A 22,649-nucleotide genomic window follows, 5' to 3' on the forward strand; every position below is an offset into this window, starting at 1 on the left:
TGTAGATACTTTCCATATCTAGTGATCTTGATTTGGGTATGCATTTAAACATTATTTACATGAGATAACAAGATATTTGCATTTCAACACTTAACATAATATGTAACACTTAACATACTAATTATTTCATATAAACTTCACATCATAATATATAGATTTAGCCGAGCCTAAAAGCGTAGCTCCTGATTTCAAAAATTTACCATAAAGGAAAACAAAAGGATTTGTTTCTCTTGGATTAGAAACTCAAAATATGATCAATTATGAGCATGTAATTGTTCAGCGTGTGGTTTTGTAAAAATTATGTACGTAGTACATCAGGGACATTCCAAGGGACATTCCAAGGGACAATTACACAAGGAACATATTAGGAGGAAAGTCCACAACATGCCAGAGGTTAACTTGCACCAAAATCTTGCCTTTGCACGTACTCCCTCTTTCTTTCTCAGAGTAGTAACCTGACTTGAGCCTGCGATCGAAAAACCAGTACCTGGTCAACTGTCAACTTTTAAAAAAACATGACCTCAATGAGTTCTAAACCTGAGCACGTGATATGGTCACATGATACTGGTCAGTGGATACCTTGTTTTGACAGCTATTAATAAACCATAACAGATGAGCAATATCAAAGATGCACCCATGTTAATGGTGCTATCTAAATTTTCAAGGTATTGGATTTGATGCACGGACAGTCACGTGACAACCACAATTTTAAGATCGATGGGTTACATAATTTTTGAAGGTATGGGGCACCACTCACATACAAGAGCTCCCCTATAATGAGATTCATTCCCTATTACTCAGGAACTATTACTGGATTACCTTTAATTATTATTTTTTTTAATTAAATAATGCCAAAAATTAAATTATAAGGAAGGAAGCAATATCAGGAAGCTATGAGTATTTTACAGTCACTATACAACTTGGGTAGCCTACTGAAAGGTTATGAGGCATTGGTACATTGGTCAGCCAAGCCAAGATATGTTTGAATTGATACATCAATAACATTACAGCAGAATGGATAAACAATAATTATATCTTATTAATATACTAACATAATTTACAAAAAAATTATACTGTACTACAGTTTGATCCCGCTAATTCGAACTCGGCCATTTTGAATTCCCCATTATTTCAAACTCAAAACCATATCCCTAATGGATTTGCACTCAAGTCAAATACTCTCAGCTATTTCAAACTATATTTTAGTTCGTATAGTGTGATCGTCCGGGTGGGTGTAGTTCTGAAAAGAACTGTTGTTGGTGACTGACGTTTCGACAACCTGAGCAGAAGTCATCTTCAGAGTCAAGTGAATAGTGTTTGTCAGTCGATGATCTTATAAGTCTGGTCCGTTGAACGTGATTGGTCAGTATAGCCATGATGGTATTGACTGAAAGACTCGTGTAAAGTTTGTCATCAGTCATTGGTGGGTTTCGATCCGTGTATTGTTAGTCAAGTAGGTCGGTTTTGGTCCGTGTATTGTTAAGTCGGTCTGTTAGAAGTCCGTTTGTCGGTTTCATTTCTGTTGTGGATAAGTCGTTTGTAGGGCGCCGGTGGTTGTTGACATCTGTTAAGAGGCGTTTGTTCTAGGTTAGTGTACCAGCTTTCCGGAGTCAGTCGTTGAGAATAGTTTGTACTGTAGGTTAAGCACTGAGCAGAGTCCCAGTCAATGTTGTGGTTTGTCAGTTGATGATGTACAGCAATGTGATTGTTGGCATCACCATTTCTCGTGGCTCGTTTGTGTTCAGTCAGTCTCGTGTTAAGGTTTCTGCCAGTCTCACCAATGTAGGAAGCCTGGCAGTCGGAGCATTTGATCTTGTAAACTGCTCCCTGTCTGTCGTTAGGTTCGTCTCTGTCTTTCACGTTGGTCAGTAAGTGTCGTAACGTAGTTGTAGGTTTGTGGGCTACACGAATGTTGTAGGGCTGTAGGATCTGCGAGATGGTCTCAGAAGTGCCCTTAATGTAAGGTATAATCACTGTAGTAACAGGCGTAGGGTTCCTGTTCGTAGCGTCAGCTTCAGTAGGTTGGTAAATGTTTCGTCTAATAAAGTCAGCGTTGTAGTTGTTTTTGTGAAAAACACGTTCAAGGTATCTGTTTTCGTCACGTAAGCTGTCCGGTGTGTCACAAACTAGTTGGGCTCGTCTCGTCAGTCTTTATAGTCGTGCCTTTGTGTGAAGTCCGGTTGTAGGATGATTCGTCAAGTAATCTGTCGGTATGCGTCGGTTTTCTGTACACTGTCGTTCATAGTTCGTTGTTGTCGCGGCTTACCAAACAGTCTAGAAAAGGAAGTTTTCCATTTTCTTCGATCTCTTTAGTAAACTGGATGTTGGCATTCTGTTCGTTTAGGTGGTCGTGAAAATCGTCAATTTCGTCTTTGTGAACGGCGGTAAAGGTGTCGTCAACGTAGCGTAACCAAAGCGGTATCGTTTGTCAGCAAGTTGCAAGGGCACGTTCCTCCACGTGTTGCATCACAATTTCTGCGACAACAACAGAAACAGGCGACCCCATTGCTGTTCCATGCAACTGTTTGTAGTGTTTACCGTTGTACTGAAAGTAAGTCGATGTAAGGCAAAGGTTCAGTAAGTCCATGATGTCTTCTGTATTCCAGTATTCCAGTATTCCACTTCAATTGGCATTACAGTGTACCGAGACCGCTATACAACAATCTACTGTTGAACTGCAGAAGTTCTCACCCAGCACAGCTCTCCATAATAGAAATATCGTTTGCACACATTTATTATATGGCTTGTGTTTGTAGCCAGTATGATGCGTGCTCTGATTAAATAATTCTAGGGCATTATTCTCCCACAAAATAGGACAAGAAAAACATTTCAAGTGAACGTTGTTTCTTGTCGATAAACAAGGAGAATGTAGAATTCTTTTAATATACATTAGTTCACCTGTTTTGTGCAGTTGGTAACAATGAATGCATGGTCAGATAAGTGCTCCAATTAACAGATGGCTTTTTTGTTTAGATTTTGTTTTTTAGGCCATATAATTGACTACTTCCTAACCTCAAACATTCAGTCTTTACAGGAAAATCTCAAACCTCAGCCTTGCCATATTCAATACTGCAGAGTCTCGGTTTAAGATTTTCCTGTAAAGACATCATTCTCAGTTAAATAAGTTGTTAATGAAACTATTAGAGCAAAGAAGAGGGGAGAGAGAAAGAGCAGAGAGAGGAGAACGCTGTCACCCACTAAATTTTTTATATGTATGTAAATGATATTTTTATTACAGAAGGATTTGCAGGGTGAAGATTTCTTCACCCTAAAGGTTTTATAAGCATATATTAAATGATATTTTTATTTACATTGTTCATTACTGAATATAGCCCTTTGTTCAAAATACCTCACTGTACATAAACCAAAGCCAGACATGTAAATCCCAAAAACCTCTCAAAAGGAAGAGAGGGTCCATGTGCCCTCAACAAAATCAAATAGAAAATCAAAATCAAAGAGCTTCATGTGCAGACAGGGTTTACATGCATAATCTCAACATTTGAACTAAGCATTTTACCAAACCAAATTAACTGGACAAGAGGAAATCTAAATAAACACAATATGCATATATCACTACAGCTGAGTATCAAACAGCAAATCCTGTTTTAATGAAGCCTGGATGACCGAAGTTATCAACAAAAGAATACAAATTCAAAGTAAAGCCAAGAAATGCATTTACAAGTCTGAAAACGACACTCAAGAAGTTAAAAAACTTGCAGTGCTAAAGTTTAATAATTATTCACGCTTAAGCACAGATTTGAATGTTATTTTTGCCCACAGCTTTGCAGTCATTTTATCGGCGATGGCTTTATCAGTCTTTAAGCCCCAAGCATTTCACCAAACCAAATAAATTGAACTAACAAAACGAGGAAGTTCCATACTTTGTAAACACAATTTGCAGATCACTACAAACAAGCAAATTTTGTTGGCTTCAGCTTAAAATGGCTTATTGACCTTTCTTGGTTTCCAACAACAGAGAAGGAAAGTTTAGCAGTCTACAAAGTGAGTGCCTCTGAAAAAAGGATTCAAAACTTGCCTTGCAGTGTTAACAAATAAGCTTACAGTTTGATTATTTTTAGACGTGAGGTTGTAGTCTGAGGTTAACGAAAATTATTTGTTTACAATATGCAACTTACAACAACTTCCACAAAGCGACTCAAGTGTTATTATTTAGCGATGAGCGAAATTAAAACAATGTAATTTAAAAGAATTTCTCACAGCATGGCCTCCTGTCAGGAAGACTTTGAAAAAAATACCTATTGAAGATAAGGCAACTTGATAATTTGTATAGAAAATACTTGAAAACACTTGAAAACACCACAACAATAGATCAGTTGCTTACCCCAAGTTTGGCCACTGGCTAAGTCTTCCAGGCAGAAACTTGCAGCGAAAGTAGTGAAGACTGAACTGAACTAATCTTTTTGATAGATCAACGAATCAACCATCTTTTCTGCTGTATTTAGCTTTCTGTAATTTCTCTAAGCACAGTAAACATCATGTGACTTTCCTTGTACGGCTGCACATCTTGACAGGCAAATTAACGTGGGAAGTTCTATAGTATTCTGAGACAATTTGTCAGCCATTTCGCCTCCTTTCTCAAGCTCTCGCTAGCTCTGCTTCATGGCATTGCTTGATATTGTTTCATCTCCTTTCTCTCAGCCTTCACTCGCTCTAATTCACGGCATTGTTCTGTACTGTTTCGCCTCCTTTCTCTAGACCTTGCCGTGCCTGCTCTCTTTTGCGATCTTTTCCTGTTACTGGTGATTCTTGCTCCTGATTATTTTCTTTTACGTTCTGCCTCAGTTAAACCCTCTCTTGAAAACATTACATTATCAACTTTGCTATCGTTTGTTGATATAACATATATCAATGAGTTTTCATCTTGCCAAGAAAGGATGGCATTCTTGAGCTCCCCCGCCAGCTTACCTTGAGACTCGCCTTCCACCCAGAGTCTGTACGGACGGATGGACGGATGGACATCGTTCGTACGGTGACGTCATAACCAAATTTACTTGGCTTGATGGGTTATCAAAATTTCTAAGGAATGGATGCTCCACTGGTGCACCTTCGGTGCGCAGGAGCTCTGCTAATATCCCAACCACTTTTAATGATGGATGCATCCTTATAAAAGATCATCATCATCATAATTCATCATAAAATTAATTATCAAAGACATACCTTAAGACAGGTTTTGTTTAATGATTCATCTTTCAAATCCTCAATCACAAATGATCTGCTGAGCACATTGTAAATTTCAGGTGCACGAAAGATTGGGCATGGCCCACCCTGGACAATGGACAAAGCCATGACTTCACCAGCATTCAGAAAATCATCCCTTGCTACAGCCAACACCAACTCTGTTGGGAATCCATCAGGGAAGAGCCTGGTTTCACAGTACTCAGGCATTTCTATAAAATTACAGAATTCAACAGGGGTCTAAGTTAAAACTTGCAAAGTATTTAAAAACAAAATATCTTTCAAAAGATAATGAGAAAATATTATCTACATCAGGATTTATACTCTTTTACGATTTCAAATTCCATCACTTTCCATGACCTTTTCCATGGCTTCTCCAAATTTTCCTCATCTAAACTTGACCTTTTCGCTTTGAAAACCACCTTTTATTTTGGGTATATTTTAACCATTTGCCTCAACAAAAACCTTATTTATTTTGTATTTTTCTAATGTACATAATTTTTCACTTTCTATGACCAAATTCCATTGCTTCCCAGGAGTGGAAAATGAAATGCTAAGATTTCACGACTTTCCAGATTTTCTATGACCCTGTTCATATACACGATCAAACAGCTTAATAAAAATCAGGCAAGCTGATCAGGAGAAAAATATTACTACCAACCTGGAAGTAATACTGTCAATATAATCTGACTAGGATGCATGTTGATGGAAATGACACCAAAGCTACTATCTCAGAGAAAATTCTTGGGACACTTGCTATTTTGTCCACTTGAAACATGACTATACATTTCTTGCTTCAAACTCTCTCCATTTACGATGTTGTATTTCGTGAAAAAATGTCTCCAAAGTGCTATCTCAAATTACGAGATTATTTGTGAGGGGGTTTCTATATTGTGACGGATTAATGTGTGACATTATTTGTTGTTGCAAAATCACCATGCTGTTGTAATAGGATCTCCGGGAGAGGTCTGAGTCGGAGAATTGAGAAGAGAATTAAAAAAGACACGTGTGTATTTACGTGAAGGATCTGTCCTTTATTTCGGCGCGTTACATTGGTGGCAGCCGTGGGATTCTTGCCAAACCGATAGTATGGTGCACTATAACGATGGTGAGGTTAATTTTGGTCTGCTGATTGACCTCAATTCTGAGGATTTAGCTCCAACTGAAAAGGATGCGACGACAATGGCGAAATCTCCTGTCCCGGTCGGGAGTAGTACTCCACATACTGAAAGACATAGGAACAACGAAACCGTAGACCAAGTTTTAAAGGCAATTACGGCAATCAGCATTGGCATTGAAAAGCAAAACAGTGCCTTAGAGGATCGTTTCAGCGAACTTAGTAAACGCCTCGATGCCCTCGAAACAAAACAGCGTGACAGTCGTGTTACATTGGGCACCAGTCCCCACGATAGCAGTCTGGATTTGTTTAGCAATTACGAGGAGGTGCGTTTTAGCGAACTTCCAGCCCCTCTCTCACCCAGCCCTTATCACCAGCTTCCACAACAAAAAGAGAAGCCACGTGTCCGTCCCTCACTTTACAATGGTTCAACTCCGTGGAAGGATTATAAAGCCCAGTTCGAGCTTGTAGTAGAGATAAATGGATGGGATAGGCGAACCAAAGCAGCCTACCTGGCAGTCAGTCTGAGTGGCCCAGCTCAGGCAGTGCTTGGCGATCTTGACAAAACCCAGCGTACTAGTTACACTGACCTAATCGCAGCACTTGATAGCAGATTTGGAACATCAAACAGAACAGAAATGTTTCGGGTTTCCCTACGAAGCCACACCCGAAAGCCTGCAGAAACCCTCCCTGAATTGGCTCAGGCAATCCGGAGGTTGACAAGACAGGCCTACCCTGATGCCCCGATTTCCCTTCGAGAGTCGATCGCAGGAGACCAGTTCATTGAGGCATTGACCAATCCAGAACTTCATTGGAAGGTCCATCAAGCCTAGGCAGCTACTCTCACAGAGTCGTTGGGTGCTGCTGTTGAAGTTAAAGCGTTTTTCTCCGCTGAGAAACGTGGTAGTGGAACGAAGATATTACAGGCGGTAACTACGCAGAGCCTGACACCAGCAGATTCAACTCTCAAGCAAGAACTGCACGAGCTTAAAACACTGGTACAAGGCCTGGTCCAGCAACCACGAGGTACCTCTGATTTGTTGCAACGTAGTCGGCAAAAGGCCTGGAATTCACCAGAGTGTTGGGCTTGTGGCGCCCTGGGGCACATTCAACGCTACTGCCCTAAACGTCTCGGGGTTGGATTGCGTACACCATCGGGGAGGCTAACTTCTCAACAGCCGCAGGAATGTCCGGGAAATGAGACACTGTCGAGTTCAAGGGCCAGAGCCCGACAGACCAATCAACACTGAGGCCCACCTTACCTTCAATCAAAACAGATGCCGTGGGTGCTGACAACGACGGCTTGTATGTTAGTGAGTTCGTGAATGGAATGCCAGTCAAGTTTTTGGTGGACACAGGAGCAAACATCACCATCCTGAAGTCCCAAACATGGGAGGCCATCTCTTGCCATCCAGAATCAACACCAAGACAGCTCCAGCCCATTCTTGACACCATGAAACTGGCCGATGGACGCCCCTCTTCTTTCCTGGGACGTGGAAACATGACACTCAGACTAGGCAACTGAGAATTTGACTGTACGATGTGGGTAGCAGAGATCGAACCAGAGGGAATCCTTGGTTTAGATTTCCTTGGTCAATATGACTGCCAATTGGTGCTCAAAGATGGCCGCTATGAGCTGCAGTTCGGAGATGGTAGTGAAGCCAAGCAAGGTCAACCACTCTCCCCCAGCTGCTTTCGAGTGTCCGGTGACCGCACAACAGTCGTCCCTCCTTGGAGCGAAGCTTTTGTAGCTGGCAAGATAGTCGGTCCATGTGCCCCTACCCTAGGACTGCTGGAACCTACGGCCAGACTGATGGAAGTGAACCACCTGATGCTAGCTAGAAGCCTGGTAGATGGCGCATCTGACATTATTCCATTAAGAGTGCTCAACCCCACAGATTATCCTTGTACATTATACAAGGACACCGTGGCAGCTATGTGTGAACCTGTGGAACTTGTTGAACCTTCCCACACTGGACAATCCAGTGTGGCCCTTTGCCAGGTATGCGAGGAGGGTGGTAGCATAACAGCTGCTGTAGAGCCAGACAGTGGTAGGCCTTCTGTCCCTGGACACCTCTTAGACTTGTTCGAATGCAGCTCTAATCTTCTAAACTCTGATGAGCGCTCACACCTTGCCGAACTGTTGACTGAGTTCGCTGATGTATTTGCAGTTTCCGACGACGACCTTGGCCATACTAGCTTAGTAACATATACGATCAATACTGGATCTTCACAGCCCATCCGTCAGCCAGCGAGACGTCTCCCCCTACACAAAAGAGCCGAAGCTGATACCCTTATCAAAGAAATGCTTCAGAAAAAAGTGATTGAGCCTTCCTCAAGTCCCTGGGTGTCACCCATCGTGTTAGTGAAGAAGAAAGATGGGTCTACCCGTTTCTGCGTCGATTACCGTAAACTTAATGACGTGACAATTAAGGACAGCTACCCTCTTCCGAGGATTGATGATTGCTTAGATGCACTTGCAGGCTGCAAGTGGTTTTCCACCCTAGACCTCTGTAGCAGTTACTGGCAGGTGGCCATGGCTGAGGCTGACGAGCCAAAAACTTCCTTCACAACTGGGAACGGCCTATACCAGTTCACGGTCATGAGTTTTGGTCTCTGCAGTGCCCCTGCAACTTTCGAGTGGCTCATGGAAAAGGTGTTGTCTGGGCTACCTTGGGAGGTGTGCCTTATTTACTTAGATGACATCATAGTCCATGGCCACGAGTTTGGAGAAGCGATTCAGAGGCTCCACACTGTATTACACCACCTTCGCAATGCCGGCCTCAAATTAAGCCCTAAGAAGTGCATTCTCCTCCAGCGATCGGCACCTTTTCTTGGCCATGTGGTGAGCGACTATGGCGTGTCTACCGACCCCAAGAAGATTGAAGCAGTACGTACTTGGCCTTACCCACAAACAGCAAAGGATGTTAAAAGCTTTCTGGGCCTTTGCTCCTACTACAGACGCTTTGTTCGTGGCTTTGCTGACATCGCCAGACCTCTTTACAGGCTTACCGAAGCACAAAGAGAATTCCGATGGACCAGAGAGTGCGAAGACGCATTTTGTCAGCTCAAATGCCTGCTAACAACAGCTCCCATTTTGGCCTTCCCCACACTTGACGGCTTGTTTATCTTGGACACAGACACAAGCAACACTGGCCTTGGCGCAGTATTATCCCAAATCCAACAGGAGGAGGAGAAGGTGATTGCGTTCCATAGCAAATCACTGAACAAGAGTGAGAAACTACTGCATGACGTGCAAGGAACTCTTGGCAGTTATTGTGGCAGTAAAGACCTACCACCACTACTTGTGTGGAAGGCAATTTCTCGTCTGCACAGGCCACGGTGCTTTGAAATGGCTGTTGAAGTTCAAGAAACCAGAGGGACAACTCGCCAGGTGGCTGGAACTGCTGGGTACTTATGACTTCAAGATCGAACACCGTTCTGGTATACACCATGGGAATGCTGACGCTCTCTCAAGAAGGCCATGTGGTGACTGCCGATACTGCGATCGTGTCAAACAAAAGCGGGATACCACATCAGTCGCAGATTCTGGAAGTGCAGATGTTGTCCCATGCTGTGCACCTCAGGCCCTGGACAAGCCTGTGGAGGGGGGTAGCCTATCCTCTCCTCAGCCAGACCCCAAACCTCCACCTGAAAGCCAGCAGTTCCCAAGCAAAAGTTGTGAATCTAAGAAGGCCTTCGTTGTTACGGGTAGCAGAAGGGACATGCGTGCTAGCCAAGTCACCAATGATGACCTCGGAAAGATAATCGCGTGGAAGGAGTCCTGTCCCTCTCGCCCAGCATGGAAGGATGTGTCAACCGAAAACAAAACCATCAAGACTTACTGGAGTCAATGGGACCGTCTGTCCCTATGAAACGGTGTCCTCTGCCGGCAGTGGGAATCTGAAGCGGGAGACGAGGTGCGTTGGTAGCTTGTTATGCCTTTCAGTCTCAGAAACGACATTCTCCAGGAGCTCCACACTGAGGAAACCGCAGGGCACATAGGTGTCAATAAGATGTTGGGAAGAGTTAAGGAAAGATTCTATTGGCCCGGGTGCACAAAGGATGTGAAAGACTGGTGTTGGTCATGCGACCTCTGCGCCTCCAGAGAGAGGCCGACCCGCACACCAAGAGCACCGTTGCAGACGTACAACGAAGGCAGATTCATTCTGACCAGGGAAGAAATTTTGAGTCGAAAGTGTTTCAAGAAATGTGTGAGGCACTGGGAATGGATAAAACCAGAACCACACCCCTCCACTCACAGTCAGATGGAATGATTGAACGATTCAACCGGACAATAGAAGGCATGTTGTCCAAGTTTGTAGCAGAGAATCAACGGGATTGGGATAGCCACTTGCCTGTCCTGATGATGGCGTATCGCTCCGCTGTCGACGAAACCACTTCCTTTACTCCATGTGAGCTAATGTTTGGGCGGCAGATTGACCTTCCAATTGACCTTCAGTTCGGGCATCCCGAGCAAGAAAGTGGCGACCAGGACAAAACCGAATATGTCCACCGCCTGCAGGCCCGATTGGAACGCATTCATGCATTTGCCCGTGAGCATTTGAAGTTAGGGAGCGAAAGGAACAACCGGTACTACGATCACAAGGCATCACACCGTGGCTTTGGGTGTGGGGACCCTGTTTGGCTACATAACCCCAGACGCAAGAAAGGCAGGACCCCAAAGTTACAGAGGCCCTGGGAAGGACCGTACCTGGTAATATCTCACCTGGATGACCTGATCTATAGGATCCAGAAAGGGCCTAGGTCGAGACCAATGGTCATCCATGTTGACTGGCTTAAGAAGTACCAGGGACACAGTTTTGTTAATTGGCTAACCGAAGGGAAGACTGTCAAAGACAGAGTATCCACTGCAGGTGAAGCTTTGAAGAGTAGCCAGTCAACTAAGCAACAGAACTTCAGGCCTATGCTGGCAGCTAAGGAATTTGAAAAGGTGCCCACCATTGCCGAGAAAGCACAGGAAAGACTGTGTCGGACACCAAGGAGACCGACCTGGACAGTTGACTATCAGATGGACTAAGACTTTGTTTACTCTATATCTGGCTAGTGACATTTTGGGGACTCTAATTTAGTGTTTTTTTTTAGGGGGGGGATGGTGTGATGAATGAATGCGTGACATTTGTTGTTGCAAAATCACCACGCTGTTGTAATAGGATCTCCAGGAGAGGTCTGAGTTGGAGAATTGAGAAGAGAATTAAAAAAGATGCGTGTGTATTTACGTGAAGGATCTGTCCTTTATTTTGGCGCATTACAATATAATAGCAATTGTAACATATTGTCATGCTATCTGTTGCTAAATGAAGTGTCTCAAGTACCTTTGTCCAGGATTGTACTTGCTATAATGTGCTAGAATTAACCTCTAACAGAAAATATCATATGACCCCTTTATTCCAAGTAGGCATCTACATAGTGTTGGTGGATAATATTAGTTTTACTTTAGGAGCTTTGGGAGTAATATGTCAAAGATGAGAGACTGCCCACCTGTAAAAAATTCTTGCTTTAGTCCCCTATCATCATTGGCTGGTTCACCACAAAAGGTAACTTTGATGGTATTGGTGGGACAAAAGTACTCATTCCAAGCTCTGGTAAAGTCCCACCACAAGTGTTTCCTTCTGACAGTTACTCTTATTTCATCCTCCTTTATGTTTGCAAGGTTACCAATTTCTTCTTTGAAGTCTCCTTGCCCTCGAATTGCACCTTACAGTATAAATAAAGGTGACAAAATAATTGATCAAGGAAATTAATTCTCAATACTAAGTATTTTTCTTATTCCCATGGATGGGGCATTTGAAACACTGCAACAGACACTTTTTTAGGGGCATTTTCTCAGGTCAAAAAATACACTGTCTAATGTCTAAGTTTTACACATCAGCTCGTTAGGAGACCTTGATCTACCATAAACTTTCTACTGTCACATAATTCACAAAGTTGAACATTCAAATACATTTTTCATTAGGGTTGTGTTCAGCAGTTGACAAAGGATCTGGAAATTTGTATAACTAAACAAGACTTACCTGTAAGTTGAAGTTTGACTGAGATTCTACCGTAGCATTTGCAGTAATGAATAGATCATCTCTTGGGACTCGTGGTCAGATATTGCACTTTTGATTAACCTTTCAAGGATAACACGGTTATTGTTAGATAGAAATCTGACCTTGCTTCTAATAGCTTGGGGTAGATCCTCTTCAGTTGTTTTGAACTTGTCATCGCATATGCAGCAACAGTTCTCTTGTTGAACACTGGAGAATCCAAAGTAATCCAGAAGGAGTGTCCTTTGACAAGTGTCTTCTGATCTGCAATATGACATCATTGATTCTTCCACATGTTTTCATTATTTCCAATATCAGATTTATTGTAATTAAGTGTAGCACATGATGAAAGTCCCATATGGCCTGCACGACCAATTTCTGCATGTAAGCTTCTAGGCTACTTGGTGGTGTTATGTGAATGATGTTGGTCACATAAGGAGCATCAACCCCCATGCCAAGTGCTCATGTTGCAAATAGCACCCTCACCCTTGATTGTCCTTTCTTTATTTCTGATATTATGTCTTTCTTCATGCGACTCGTTTGGGGGGCATGCAAACAGTCTTGCAGTGGGTTATAATGTTTCGCCAACACACTGTTTGGCTTTCAATATTCTTTGAAATAAGCCATATGCATGTCTGCAGTATTTCAGTTTTAAGTAAATGATTGTCATTGGGTAGTTTTTTCTATGAATTGCCGGTTCATTGGCAATAGGTTTAAGGATTCTGTCATAACTTTCATCCCCATGGTGATTACTCAGATGCACTTGTCCAGGTATATGGATAGAAATAACGCAGAATCAAAACTCAAAAACATGACGACATTTTCATCTTCCATGTCTTTTTCTCGTCACATCCCATAATTTTTACACGTTTTCAATCCCCGCGCCACGGTGTGCCTGGGACTTCCAAACAGTCACACAACAGTCAGCTCAAAAATGTCACTAATCAATTCGGTCGTCTCTCCATCCTCCCCCCCCCGAAGAGTGCCTCAGGGCTCATCAACTCTTCTCTCTATGTCACATCTTCTGTATGGTCTGAGACGTTCAATGGACACAGTTGGGTTATCGGGTGGATATACTTGTGGTCTCTTGCGCTCACTTGGACAACACGCACCTATCCATCCTGTCCTGGGAATACTTCATCTATTCGTCCCAGATGACACTTCCCGCGTGGGGCATTTTGATCAACAACCAAATTTACGTCTCCGACACGCAAATTTTCTTTCCCCTCCCACCACTTCTTCTGAGTGTTGAGTGTTGCCAGAAACTCTTCTCTCCACCGTTTCCAGAATGTCTTCACCAGACTCTGAACCAACCTCCATCTCCTAGGGTTGAATGCTATCTCCTCTGTCACTCGAGGGGCTAACTGTCCTCCCAACTGCCCAATCAGAAAATGGCTTGGCGTTAACACAGGTTTGTCACGCGGGTCTGTTCCCTCATAACCGAGAGGTCTCGAGTTCATCAGCGCTGCTACTTCTTTTAATGCAGTTTGAAGTTCGTCATAGTTCAGTCCTGAATTTCCAACTATGGCCTTCAAGGACTTCTTGGCTACTTTAATCAGTGACTCGAACACTCCTCCGAAGTGAGAACCTTCAGGGGGTTCCAATTCCATTTAATTCCTTTGTTGGCACTGTCATCCACAATCTTCTCTTGGTCAATTGACTGAATAAGTTCTTTAAGTTCCCTATCAGCACCTACAAAGTTGCTCCCATTATCACTTGTAACTTCTTCTGGTCTTCCTCATGTGGCTACCATCCTACTGAACACGTTTAGGAAGTCTGTGGTACTCAGTGAAAAGGCCATCTCCAAGTGTACCGCTCTGGTGGCAGAACAAGTGAACAGGCACAAGTATCTCTTGGCTGATACTCTCCGTGTTATCTTGGTTATGAAGGGCCCTGCATAATCAACGCAAGTTTTTGCAAATGCTCTCATTCTGGACCCAAGTCTCGACTCTGGAAGTGGTGCCATGATCTGCACTGCCGGCTTTACACACCTCTTCTCACAAGCCTTGCATTCTCTACCCCAATTCTTCACTTCCTGCCGACCGTCTATGATCCAGTAACGACATCATACTTGCGCTAGTACATGATTCACTCCTGCATGGCAGCAACAATTATGGACATCTGCTACAATCAGTCTAGTGATGTGATGTTTCTTGGGTAGAATCATAGGATGGGCAGCATCATAAGGAAGTTGCACTCTGGTGAGTCAGTCTCCTACCTGCAACACACAAAACTCATCAACTACTGGAGTCAGCGCTTTCAAATGGCTCTGCTTGCTGACTTCTTTTCCACTCTTTAACTCTTGCATCTCCTTTGGGAATCTCTCGAGCTGTGCTTGCTTAACCCAGATATTTCCAGCTCTGTCCAGTTCGGTCAGGGTTAACGTAACTTCTGTGGAGACCTCAACACCCCAAGGTTTCTCCACTTTTCTCACTTTGACTAGTAATTTGGCTAAAAATCTCATCACCCATGCCGTGACCCTTTTCAGCCTTGTCCTCAACGGATCCATCCATGGCGATGAAACATCTGTTGCAAAGGTCATCTTCGGTTTTGCTATCTCAGCTAGACAGTCCAGAACATTCTTCCTGTTTAATGCGTTTTCTCTGAGGCCAAGCATCATTCTCATACAAGAACGCAGGTCCACTGAACCAGCGATGATCTATTGTCAGTTCTCTTGCATGTAGCACACGTGTCGCATCATCAGCACAGTTCAAGTCTGTCGTAATGTGGCACCACTGTCTGGGGTTTGACTTCTGATGGATCTCTGATATTCTATTCGCGACAAAGGTCTTGTACCTCCTTGACTGGCTCTGAATCCAGCAAACAATGTCTTCACTGTCAGTCCACCATGTGCAGTTCTTGAGAGGAATCTGTAACAGCTCTGAAACCTTTCTGGACAGTCTCAATCCCAACACTGCTGCCATGAGCTCCAATCTAGGAATACTTGTTGCTTTTGTAGGTGCAACATGTGCTTTTGCTGCAACAAATCGCAGTCACTTTCCCATCTTCGTATTCATGCTGCACGTAACTTACAGCTGCATACGCCAATTGTGATGCATCTACCATTGTGTGAATGGATGTGTCAACAACATTTTTACCCACTTCGCGATAATATCTCGGTACCTGGACACCAGAGAGCTCCAGTAGTTGACTGAACCACTCTTTACATCTCTTTTCCAACTCAACAGGAAACTCCTTGCTGTGATTGGCCATCCTTGCTCTGATTGTAAATGGTGCTAACATCTGCAGTGGGTCAAAAAGTGTTGCAAGTTTCTTAAGGAACCCTCACTTTGTGTACTCAATGTCCCTCGGTGGACTCAATTTGAAGTTAAACATGTCCGTCTCAGCATTCCATTGGACTCCTAAAGCTTTCATGCTGGGTAACTCAGACTCCTCAATGTTAACATTGGCCATGCGATCTTCTAAGGGAATATCCTCTAGCACATTACACCGGTTACTGCACCATCGCCGTATCTTGAACCCTGCCTTGCTAAGTAACTCGATAAGCTGGTCACGAGCCTTTATTGCTTCATCATCCGTCTCCAATGAGGTCATGATCTCATCCATATACATCTGCAGAAGGATGATAGCTACTGCTAATGGATAGTCGTCGCTGTTATCCTTTGCATGCTGTCGAACAATGTACTGTGCAAGGTAAGGTGATGCACGGTCACCGAACATCAATCTCATTGCTTCATAGACTTCAGGAGGTCTTGTAAGGTCTAATCCCCTCCACAGGAAGCGTTGGTACCGCCTGTCTTGCTTCGCCATAACAACTTGGGAGAACAGATCTGCTACCAGGGCCACAGGATTACTGCGGAAGCGCAGTAATACATCAAAAACATCCTGTTGCAGCTTTGGTCCAGGCAACATGGTATCATTAAGGCTAATTCCTCCATATCTTGCTGCTGAGTCATAAACTATTCTCACTTTACTCATCTCTTTATCTTCCCTCACAACAGGGAAATGGGGAAGGTACCAACTTGGTGCATCATCAATTTCCCCGGGCTCCAACTTCCTTATGTATCCCTTGGCTACATTTGCCTCCATCACTTCACAGTATTTCTTGGTGACATCTGGCCTTCGATGAAGGTGTTTCTCAAGGGAGTAGAGTCAGTCTTTGGCACTCCTCCTATGACAATACAACGGTGGCTTGTCATCAATCCAGGGGATTGCCACTTCATATCAGCCATTGGTGTATTGCTGTGACTCTGCCACTTTTCGTGCAGCAAGTGTTTCTTCGGTTGTGAAAGGCTTGTTCTGGTCTGTGATGCCAATCACCTCTTCATCCCATATCTTCCGCATTAGTTCATTGGCTCGCGTTTCTGGGGTAAGGTTTGCACGGAACCTGCAGGCGTGGTTAGCAACCTGACACTTGTCCATTTCTCCTGGAACATGTCCAGCAACAGCCCATCCAAGTGGTGTCTTTACCCCCACAGGCTCTCCTGGTTTTCCTATGTGGTGTTCAAGTGGTAAAAGAAGTTCCTCATAATAATCACTCCCAATGAGTATATCGACTTCTCCATGTCCAACTGGCTTTGGGATCTCAAGATCACAAAGATGATTTAAACTTCTTGTACTGTGAGACCAATCTACCGCTTTCATCTCACAAGTGTTCGAGGTAGTCCATAAGAAAACTTCTCTCTTAGTGCCACCATCCAAACTCTCGATGTTTACAGTCACAGTTTTACTATCTGTAACAATTGACTTTGCTCCAAAGACTGATACACGAAGTGATCTACGTTCAGCTTCCAGACCCAACACGTCAGCTATTTCTTCTTTTAGGTATGATGATCCAGAACCTCCGTTAAGGAAAGTATTTGCTTTAATCCTGATTCCATTTCTCCCTTCCAGGATTACTGGTACCATTTGCAGGGCAGGGCATGCTCACAGGCTCCTCAATCACTCCACAGGTTGCATAGGTTGTAGGTGTTTCAGCTGCTGGTGTTTCTTCTACAGTCGCTTGTGGTGGATGAAATGTCCCCGCTGACGGGTTTAAGCTTTGTGTTTCTATGGCTGTGTGCAGTTGTGGGTGGTGCCTTCGTTCACATCCTTCCACTGGACAAGTCCCTTTCAGTGAACAACGCCCGATCCGGTGGTTCCTTTTAAGGCATCGAAAGCACAAGCTGAACTTCTTCGCTAACTCCCAGCGATCATTCACAGCTACCTTCTTCCAAGTTTCACACAACGTGATCCCATGGTCTCCTTTGCAAATGATACATTCTGTTTTGGCCCCTGAAGCTGCGAACGTGTTGTTAGGAGGGTCCTGTTTTTTGGACCATTTTGATCTGTTTGGATATGGTTTGGACTTTCCACCATCTTGTTTAGAGACTTCTGTTTTGGAACAACCAAATGCCATCTCTTTGACTTGGACCTCTGTTTCCAGCCACTTATCCAGATCTGTGAGGTCAACCTCCGTTGGCTGTAGCGCAATCTTTTTCCTGCTCCACCTTTCAGAAATTGCTGGAGGTAGTTTTCCCATGACATGTTGCATGTTGGCTGCTACCTTCAAGTCTGCTCCATGACCATAAGTTTTTAATGTCCTCACAAGGCTGTGCAAGGTGTCAACAAATGACCTCAGACTTGAAGTGCTTTCATCTTTAAGTGCTGGCATTTCCAACAGCTTGCTAATTAAGGACTTTGAAATGAGTCCTGGGTTTCCGAACTGACAAGTCAGCTCCTTTATAGCTTCGTCATACATTGTCCCATCAAAGAACATTCCTGTGATGGCTTTCTCTGCCATTCCCTTTACTGATGTTTTAAGATAGATCATCTTTTGTGTTTTGGTAAGTCGCTGGTCATGTACCAGTGTTTTGAACATTCCATACCAATTTGGCTAATCACATGGGTCCCCATTGAATACAGGTAAGTTAAGTTTGGGGAGAGAAGACACGAATGCTGACCTTGATATACTCAACTTTGTCAAGTCCACAACTATTTCCTTGTCCTCTGTTTGCTTAGGAGGATTACTCAATTCATCTGGTTCTTCCTTGGGGCTCACATCAGCTAGCCACTCCTTAAATTTCTGTGTAGTGAACTTGGTATCCTTTTTAGAGGGGTCTTCTTTTTTAGTTTGGGTCATTGGCTTAACAATCTTTATTTTGTCTGATCTTTCTGCTACCGAGGCATCATCTTCAAAATCTTTTGAGCGTTCGACAATGTCATCCTCATCTATCTCTTCCTTTAGGAGCAGTGCCTCTTTTTCTTTCCTATCTGCTTCCTGTTCTGCTTCTTTGATTGTTAATTGTGCCTTGAGTTGGGCTTTTTGTGCTGCAATTTTGGCCTCTAATCAAGCTTTCTCCTTTAGCTGCTCCACTTTCAGTTTAGCGAGATCAGCTCCTTTTGCATGTTTGCTGGACGAGGAAGAAGTTGTCCTGCTTACCTTGCTACCACTCTCTTTGCTGTTCTTATGGCCAATGCCAGTGACTGAAGCAATATCACTTTGGTCAGCCTGTTTAGATTTCCGGGCTGCTATTGGGGCATTTAACTCGGATCCCTCACTATCTATTTTGTCTTCCTGATAATCAACAACTCTACAGATAAGTTCTTCTACAACTGCTTGGGATTCTAGCAACCATGTGTCGGCATTTTGCAGTTCCTCATCATTACTGCACAAAGTTTCAAATTCTTTATGGTTCTCTCAATTGATCCCATGGTCTATTAAGTTGAGTGAGTGCAAGTGCAATCAACTTATGGTTTTTCTGTCCCTTGATGTAATTCTCTATGATGTTTATCTTCTTTGTCAGGTTGGCTTTCATCGAACTTCTTCTGTTCTTTATCATTTGCAGTTTCCTTTGACCGGGAACATCGGTGTAGTCGCTTAAATGTTTCGGCAGGTTTCGTTCACGTGTCCTCCGCTCTACAGCAGATCCATCGCCATTCACATGCAATTTTGTCGAATTCTCTGCCATTTTTCAATTCTACGCTTCACTTTTAATCCGCCGCTGATTCTATTCTTTTGTACTGAGATCTGGCGCTCGAAGGACCACTATGGATAGAAATAATGCGGAATTGAAACTCATAAAAACACAACGACATTTTCATCTTCCATGTATTTTTTATTCTCGTCACATCCCATAATTTTTACACGTTTTGAGTCCCCACGCTGCGGTGCACCTGGTACTTTGAAATAGTCATGCAATAGTCAGCTCAAAAATGTCACTAATCAATTCGGTCATCTCTCCAGTATATCTTCACCCGGTTAGGGTTTCGTGCAACAATTTTACAGTCATTTTTCAATTGCAGACTTTGCTTCAAGTCTCTTAATAAACAAGGTGGTGCTGTTGCTGTCAGAGCCATTGTAGGTACATTGGGAAAGAATGCCTTCACCACTGACAGGTCTTTGAAGTCTTTTCTAAAATCTTCACCCCTGAAAAAGAAAAAGAAACCCTGAGCTGCAAATCTTCAAACATAAGTGCAATGATAAATACTAAAAGAATGTTTACTTAGTAGTATCTTGTTATTATGGTTCATTTGTAAGAGTATGGCATAGAGACAATGTATCATGTTCCAATAAGCAGTGTAAATATCATAGAAGTCACTGATGAATTATCAATATAGTTCATAGAGTAAAATTGTTATCATTTGTAAACAGACAGAGAATAGAGCAGCCTTTTTCCGAATTGTAGTCGCAATGTAAATACTTGTCAGTGCTGTGGACACCTAGCTAGTAACCTAATTAAAATCATTTGTTGAACTCTGAATTACAAAATACTTGTGGGCACTTATGCAGTATATAGAAACCTAATTACAACCGTTAACTGAGCTAAAAAGACTATGAATATATTAAAATTATATATCTTAGACCCTATTCAAATATTTAAATTATGTATATTAATTGTGAAACATATGTAAACAAACAGTCATTCTTGGCATAGGTTGCAACCTCAACAGTCACTAACATTAGCAGTTAGAGCAGTAAGATCCTCATTACGTATGATGCTTTTAAATTGCTTCAAAGAGGGTAAATTTCTTATTCTAGGAGTGAGATCATTCCACAGTTTGGGCCCCTGGTAACGAAGTGAGTGTTTTTCATATGTCACCGAGGAGAATTGTGGTAGACCAAATTCTTGTTTCCTTAAGTAATATGAGCTACTGTCTAATTGGAAAAGATTCTAAAGTCTCTTTGGTAGTAATTTATGCTTAATCTTATACATGAAGTTAGCAATATCCTGTAATTGTCTGTTGTACAACGATGCTATGTCTGCTTTGCCAGTAGTTTCTCGCAGCTAGAATGTTTGTCCTTAAATACTGCCCCGAGTCCTCTTTCTTGTATGCGCTCAAGCTTTCTCTTGTCGCCAGCCTTGCAGAAGTGCCAGGTGAGGTGAATATAAGTAAGGTGTGGTAAGATTGCAGCTTTGCTTTTGTTGGTATCAGGTTTTTCAGTCTCATGAGGACTCTGATCCTTTCATGAGGACCTGCAGACGACTTTTTTTTGCACACCACATGACGCCGGAGTTGCTAAGGACACTAGGCCTTTTAGCAATTATCATTAAACATCCCTCTGCGAAAAGCAATTAATTTTTTCACCATTCTGGCTAATGATCTGTCCCTGAGTAATTCGATAAGGCGTGACATTTTTTGATAAGATGAAGGCGGCATCTCGCGGTACTGAGTAATTTGACAAGCGATAAAATGAAACACGCCAGAGATTGGCGATATTTTCTCAGCTCGCGAGTCCTCCACAAAATCGCGTGTGACCTGCAACTTTCGCGATGACCATAACAAAGAGAGGTCCATTTAATGAAGATGGGAGAAAATCAAACGCTAGAACTAAAGGGTGTCTACAGATCACGGAACTTAAATGGCACCGGAAGAATTATGCTGAAGAATGAATGCATAGAGTAAAAGTATTTATTACCATATCTAAAAACCACAGTTGGTGAAAATACAGCAGACTACTTATTGTAAAGTAAAGCTAGACACTCAAATCATTACTATATATCCCAGATGAATGTTGTATTGTTGATAACGCATTACAATGTTTTGAAATATTTTCACATCGGTTCCACCGTGGCTCAATTTGCACCCCATGGCCACCTATTTCTTCTTTTTCTTTTCTTTCGGATTACATTTTAGTTGTCGCCTATTTGATTTACAAATTAACAAAAACAGTAATCAGAACACCTACTCCCAACAAGCCTTGGTGAAGTTCCTCTCACTAAGTTCTTATCTACGTAACCATAATATTCATTTATAAAACTTAGTCAGTTCGTTAGCAACCTCACTAATCGATGGCCTTTTTGAGGCATCCACTGCAGTAGTGCTAGCGATTAGTTCCGAAAATGTCGGAAGAAAACTTCTCCCACGAATGGCTGCTTCAAGCATTTTGCCAAAAGAAAAAAATGTCACTTTGCGTACTTTCCTTTTTGCCCGCTTTCACTTCCAGCGCAAGGTAATCAAAATCACTTCTCCGATATCCCTTTGTTTTGGCTATGGCTCGACTTTTGCCAAAATCGATTAAGATTGGATGAAGTTCCCCCGAGTTTCCCTGATGCATCAGCACATTGTTTGTCTTCAAATCGTTATGCAAGAAACTCTTGTTGTGCATATATTTGAGCATTTCCGTAATTTCATAAAAAACATGGGCTGTTGAATTTTTTTTAGCAGCCTTTTCTTCAAAGCCTCATGGAGAGTGGCACTTTTTGTGCCATTGCCATGAAATTGAAGAACAAGGTAGAATGGCTCCATTTTTGTACTAACGCCAAAAAGAAATGGGAGATTTGGGTGGTCGCCGAGACTTTGAAGAATTTGAGCCTCCTGCAGAACCTTGCATCTACACCATTCAGTTTCTTTGGGCGAGTCCTTTCTTTTCTTGATCTCCTTGACTGCCGTTTTCATGCCTTTGTATTCTGCCAAATAGACAGTTCCAAATGTCCCGGAGCCTATCGGTTCATCAGAAGTTTTAATCAGGAGCGACGAGCAGATTTCTCGCACCACTGGCAGGTTTTTCTGATCAGGGGTCGTAATTGTAGGCCGTGTGGACATTCCAACTCTGGCCGATTTGCTGAAAACGCGGGGCTGTTCATCTAGTTTAGTTGAAATTTCCGGCCTCTTCCTTTTAAGTGATAACGCTAACATTTGCCGCCCTCTGCTGCGTTCAAGGTCTCACACTTTGTCCCTTCGGTGCTCTTCCTTCTCCCCTGCCTTTTCAGCCTTCTCTGCCTCTCCATTTTTGTCGACTTGTAGTGCTGCTCGGCTTTCACCTTTATCGCCAAAATCTATCAGTACACTGTTCAGCGTGGCTTCTTCGTCTTTCTCACTGGGGAAGTTGCGTTGGGCAAAAC

General features: G+C 42.9%; 3 protein-coding genes and 1 pseudogene across 3 annotated transcripts; all 4 read right to left on the reverse strand.

Moving 5' to 3' along the window:
• Positions 1 to 13,475: 13,475 nt before the first annotated feature.
• On the reverse strand, positions 13,476 to 13,973 carry LOC149099504 (uncharacterized). The gene has a single exon (XM_089276852.1). It carries the CDS (start codon positions 13,971 to 13,973, stop codon positions 13,476 to 13,478), a length of 498 nt encoding a protein of 165 aa, XP_089132978.1.
• A 948-nt stretch (positions 13,974 to 14,921) lies between these two features.
• On the reverse strand, positions 14,922 to 15,576 carry LOC149099505 (uncharacterized). The gene is made up of 2 exons (XM_089276853.1): positions 15,462 to 15,576; positions 14,922 to 15,340 (listed from the first exon to the last, which is right to left on the reverse strand). Exons 1-2 carry the CDS (start codon positions 15,574 to 15,576, stop codon positions 14,922 to 14,924), a joined length of 534 nt encoding a protein of 177 aa, XP_089132979.1.
• Positions 15,577 to 15,648: 72 nt separating this feature from the next.
• On the reverse strand, positions 15,649 to 17,725 carry LOC149099506 (uncharacterized; annotated as a pseudogene).
• LOC149099507 (uncharacterized) lies at positions 17,409 to 18,136 on the reverse strand. The gene is made up of 2 exons (XM_089276854.1): positions 17,531 to 18,136; positions 17,409 to 17,465 (listed from the first exon to the last, which is right to left on the reverse strand). Exons 1-2 carry the CDS (start codon positions 18,134 to 18,136, stop codon positions 17,409 to 17,411), a joined length of 663 nt encoding a protein of 220 aa, XP_089132980.1.
• Positions 18,137 to 22,649: the final 4,513 nt, after the last annotated feature.

Source organism: Orbicella faveolata, unplaced genomic scaffold (genome assembly GCF_042242905.1).
Source record: "Orbicella faveolata isolate gen_17 unplaced genomic scaffold, um_ofav_v1 contig_46, whole genome shotgun sequence".
NCBI lineage: Eukaryota > Metazoa > Cnidaria > Anthozoa > Scleractinia > Merulinidae > Orbicella > Orbicella faveolata.

Bases quoted from the DNA above. Each gene is read 5' to 3' on its own strand.
- LOC149099504 (XM_089276852.1), bottom strand. From the start codon at position 13,973: ATGGAATTGGAACCCCCTGAAGGTTCTCACTTCGGAGGAGTGTTCGAG.
- LOC149099505 (XM_089276853.1), bottom strand. From the start codon at position 15,576: ATGGCCAATCACAGCAAGGAGTTTCCTGTTGAGTTGGAAAAGAGATGT. The intron at 15,341-15,461 runs GTAAAAATGTTG...GATTTGTTGCAG, and splicing joins GAGATATTATCGCGAAGTGG to CAAAAGCACATGTTGCACCT.
- LOC149099507 (XM_089276854.1), bottom strand. From the start codon at position 18,136: ATGATCTATCTTAAAACATCAGTAAAGGGAATGGCAGAGAAAGCCATC. The intron at 17,466-17,530 runs GTAGCTGTGAAT...ATGCCTTAAAAG, and splicing joins TGTGTGAAACTTGGAAGAAG to GAACCACCGGATCGGGCGTT.